General features: G+C 41.5%; 1 protein-coding gene across 1 annotated transcript in view; it reads left to right on the top strand.

The window, feature by feature from the left end:
• The window catches only part of LOC138053219 (NLR family CARD domain-containing protein 3-like), a 1,753-nt gene extending 281 nt beyond the window's left edge, over window positions 1-1,472 (top strand). The window contains exon 1 of the mRNA XM_068899874.1: window positions 1-1,472. This exon is cut by the window's left edge and continues 281 nt beyond it. Coding sequence (XP_068755975.1) covers window positions 1-748 — 748 coding nt within the window. The 3' untranslated portion in view covers window positions 749-1,472.
• Window positions 1,473-5,000: the final 3,528 nt, after the last annotated feature.

Genomic DNA, 5,000 nt, shown 5'->3' with positions numbered 1-5,000 from the left:
GGATTTGTCTCTCAATGGAATCGATGTATCGGGTGCTGCTGCACTGGCTGAAGCACTGGGAGTAAATTCAACTCTGACAGAGTTGGATTTGTCTGCCAATCAAATCGGTGCCTCAGGTGCTGCTGCACTGGCAAAAGCAATGGAAATCAATTCAACACTGACACAGTTGGATTTGCATTCCAATAAAATCGGTGACTCAGGTGCTGCTGCACTGGCTAAAGCAGTGGAAATGAATTCAACACTGACACACTTGCATTTGTCTGGCAATGGAATTGGTGAATTGGGTGCTACTGCACTGGCTAAAGCAGTGGAAATCAATTCAACACTGACACAGTTGGATTTGTCTCAGAATGAAATCGGTGACTCAGGTGCTGCTACACTGGCCAAAGCAGTGCAAATAAATTCAACACTGACACAGTTGGATTTGTCTCTCAATGGAATCGGTGACTCAGGTGCTGCTGCACTAGCCAAAGCAGTGCAAATAAATTCAACACTGACAAAGTTGGATTTGTCTCACAATGGAATCGGTGACTCTGGTGCTGCTGAACTGGGTAAAGCAAAAGAACTGACAGGGCCCTTTGGCCTAGTTGAACGTATTTCATACCAATCGTATTGGCCATTGTCAAAACGTTTTGAAATTAATCCTCCCTTGGAGTTTATCGTTGGAGCAAAGGTCAGAGCCCAAAAGAATTGTTGCAATAAGCAATTTAAATCTTGCGCGTTCAAGATTCTTCCAGTATTGTATTAGTATAATAATATAGCATTCACATATAAATCATATCGAAATACCTGAAACAAAACGTTTTATCCTCAAAGGGTTAGGGTTACCAGTGAAAACCGTTTTAAAAATTATGCAGCAAACGGCGGGCGATAGTTTTCATTGAAATGAAACATGTGCCATGATATAAAGTTTTCTTTGTAACATTTAGTTTTGTATCCATTCAAGGAAGTTCAAACGAAAGTCTCAAGTTATTGGAAAGAAAAGCTACGCTTGGATGTAAGCACAGTGCTAATCCATTGTTGCAACGCCGTGCCGCATTAAAGTTTTTGGCTTGCTTGTTTTTAGTTTCTTGAATTGGTTGTTTCTTGTACTCACATGACTTTTGCTCTGCACTGCCTTTTAATTTGCTCTCCCCTTAAACTGGCCGTGACTTCCGTCCACGAACGCTCTAAAGATGAGATGAAGATAGAAAGGGCACCGGGTTGCATGTGCTATTAATGCATAAGATTGATGGCATAGGACTTTTTTGTATCACAACCACCGTGCGCAAAGATTTAAGTAAACTTAAAGACACCATCATAAGTTCTTACCCGAAGTGACGAAACACAAGGCGTAACTCACCCTCAAAAGGTGTAACTCACCTTACAAGACGTAAGTCACCCTCACAAGGCGTAACTCGCCGTCACAAGGCATAACTCATCGTCACAAGACTTAAGTCACCCGCACAAGGCGTAACTCACCGTCACAAGGCGTAACTCATCGTCACAAGACATAACTCATCGTCACAAGACGTAACTCACCCTCACAAGGCGTAACTCACCTCACAAGGCGTAACTCACCCTCACAAGGCGTAACTCACCCTCTCAAGGCGTAACTCATCGTCACAAGACGTAACATACCTGTAGAAGCCATAACTCACCTTCACAAGGCGTATTTCACCTTTAGAAGGCGTAACTCACCGTCACAAGGTGTAACTCATCGTCACAAGGCGTAACTCACTGTCACAAGGCGTAACTCACCGTCACAAGGTGTAACTCATCGTCACAAGGCGTAACTCAGAGTCACAAGGCGTAACTTACCGTTACAAGTCGTAACTCATCGTCACAAGGCGTAACTCACCGTCACAAGGCGTAACTCACTGTCACAAGGCGTAACTCACGGTCACAAGGCGTAACTCACCGTCACAAGGCGTAACTCACCGTCACAAGGCGTAACGCACCGTCACAAGGCGTAACTCACCGTTACAAGACGTAACTCACCGTCAGAAGGCGTAACTCACCATCACAAGACGTCACTCACCTTCACAAGGCGTAACTCACTGTCATAAGGCGTAACTTAACCGTCACAAGGCGTAACTCACCGTCCATGTATTTTTTCGCCATCTTGGTTGGGGGGCAAACACGGCTAAGTTTAAGATAAATGTATTATATGGGATTTGACCGATTTGAACCACTGTAGCGCCGCTAAAATGAGACGGATTTCCACATTGAAAGTGTCTTTTAAAGGATATTTATACTGAGATTATTTTCATGAAATATAAAGAGCAGATTCAGGCTACAACGACCATAAACGAAATTTTAAGATTTCATACAAACCCTTCTAAATTGCCGCGAAATTATAGAGGCAACATGAGAAGATTATTATTCGAATTTATAGACGTCATACCTTCCTTAGTGGCCTTATTTTTTGTTGAATGAATGATATCAATTACACTATCTATCGTAGTGGCATAAGTTGGTAATCCGTCTCTTTTTAGCTGCGATACAGCGGTTCACAGTCGGACAAACTCCCGTTCATTTACTGTAATTTTAGCCGTGGTTGCCCCCCAGCCAAGATGGCGGTCAAAAACCGTGGAAGGGTCTACTAAGCTTATGTTTAGTTTGTTCGACAAATTAGCACAGATTGTGGCACACTGGGCAAGGTCGGCTTACCGGTCTGCCGATCAGCTCACCCAGGGGAGACCCCAGAAGCGAAACCAGCCCAATCTAATCACTATACAATCCGGTTCAAGTTTTGGACAAAAAGGAAAATTTTGGTAAAACTAGAAAAGTGCTAAGAAGGTCTATATGGACACTTTTCTAGATATTTCGGACCAAGCATGCAGTCGATTTTGGAGATGTCACGCAACCCTTCTCCCAAAAACGGTGGTTAAGCCAACTAGGCTCCCTTGCAACAAATGTTGCCGGTAAAATCCATTTTCAGGTTGAATCCGTTTTAGCCTCGGTTAAATTGGTGATCCTCATTTTAGCTAGGTCGAATACGCACTCAGATCGGAATTGAAGAAACTATTTTGGAGCCTAACTTAAGCCTAGAGAAAAAATAGGGTCAGGTTAGGATTACTTTTGGTTATTATACATAAATACTAATTGACAAATCATACAAAAGTAAATAATGAAAAAAAAAATTGTGTTGGGTTGAGCATATTCGTCGTTGTAGTGTAGTGGTGAAGACACAGTACTACAGATCTGCAGTGTGCCAATCACAAAAGACATTGCCAGCTGGTAGAAAATGATCGAACATTGTCTTCCACTTATCGGGTGAAGAGGGCGTCCATCCTTAGTCAAGTTATTTCCATGTGGTGGATGGGCTTGACCTAGATGTGATGCATGACCAGTCAAGGTGTCTTGACACTTCAACTAAAACTGCTGCTGCAAAAGTACATTACAGGGGAGAAGTATTTTACACTTGACCTGCTGAATGAAAGAATAGCAGGATTCAGACTAGTTATCCATCAGTAGATGGCAGCAACAAACCAAGTACTATAAAACAGCAGGCATTAACCTCTGATTCTGCATCTTTACATCAATCAGGTATTAGTTACCACAAAAAGTAAATTTCGAATCATTGTGCGATAAACAGATTGAATGGGAAACGTACTGGCTTTTGAAAAACATTACCAAAAAGGCCAAAAAGCATTTTGAAAACTTTGGTCACTTTTAATAATATTGTGGATTAATGCAGAAAGGAGTGGCTTAAAAAGGCTGGTAGGTTTCTTTACATATACCAAGCCGAGTAAATATCAAACCATTCTTTCACTGGACGGTGTCAAAGGTATCCATTCCCCCAACCCCTTGGAAGCCCATCAGAGATTTTTCAAGGGAGAGTAGAGACTTTCAAAGACCAGTTTTTATCAAGGAAATGTGTCAGAAGCCAAATTGAAACTTTGAAACAGTTTGGAATGGGGCAAACACACACAAAACTGTTGGCATGGAAATGAACTCTTTCAGTTTCTCGAGTTAGACACAATAATAATAATAATAATAATAATAATAATAATAATAATAATAATAATAATAATAATAATAATAATAGTAATAATTGGCAGTGCTAATCACCGTTTACTTGCAGTATTGGGGACTGAATTGCAAAAGGGCACAGCTCACGATATCGGGCTGAAAGCATACGAAGGCGCCTCTGCTTGCCGCTATACAGTCTATGTTTGATGTCGGGGCACAGCACCACAGCTAGATTGTTAATGAGCTGTGAGTCGATTTTCATGAGGGAGGAAAACCGGAGTACCCGGAGAAAAACGCTCGAGTCACGTTGAAATGCGACTGAAACTCAGCCCACATGCAAGCCGAAGTCAGAGTGAAAACCCGGCTCGCAATGGTGGGAGGCCCGATAGATAAACACTAAGCCACCCTGACTCACATTGAGAATGATGATATCTTTAAGTCTGCTGTTGGTAATTTTCTTATTGAGAATAGACAAGGCCTTTATTAATTTTTTTTTTACCTACTTTTACAGTAAACTAATCTTTGTCAATTTGAACGCATATTGTATCTACTTTTTAATGGATTACTTAATACCAGTTATTCATTATTATATACTGATGTGATGCTAATTTTCTGCTTGAACCGTTAATAAACTCGAAGTCTAGAGCAAGGGACATGCTATAGGCCATACAATACAAACCGTTCCACTTCAAGTATATGAATATAAAGCCACTATCGTGGATTCACACTCATCGAGAGCTGGCTCCCTAATTTCAAAGTCTGTCTTTTATAAGTGTGTCTTTTACACCAAGTAATCTGTTCTTTACACTCCATCCACAGTCCACCATCGTTAGTCCAATCCATGTTAACTGGCTGGTACCTTTTCCTCGATCAGCACCTTTCGGGCCGTCGTTTCGTGCCGTTGTATGCTTGAAGAGGAAATAGAACGCCGGTTAGTTATTGCTCAGAATGAAAACCGTTATTTATCAAAAGTCCTCCTGATTAAGGAGTCCCGAAATCCCAAGATATGTTTGCTCCAACAAGCGATTTCCACAAACATGTTT

The sequence above is a fragment of the Montipora capricornis genome, chromosome 6 (assembly GCF_036669925.1).
Source record: "Montipora capricornis isolate CH-2021 chromosome 6, ASM3666992v2, whole genome shotgun sequence".
Taxonomy (NCBI): Eukaryota; Metazoa; Cnidaria; class Anthozoa; order Scleractinia; family Acroporidae; genus Montipora; species Montipora capricornis.
Note: the sequence above shows the minus strand (reverse complement) of the source record. Positions and strands in the feature narration are given on the sequence as shown.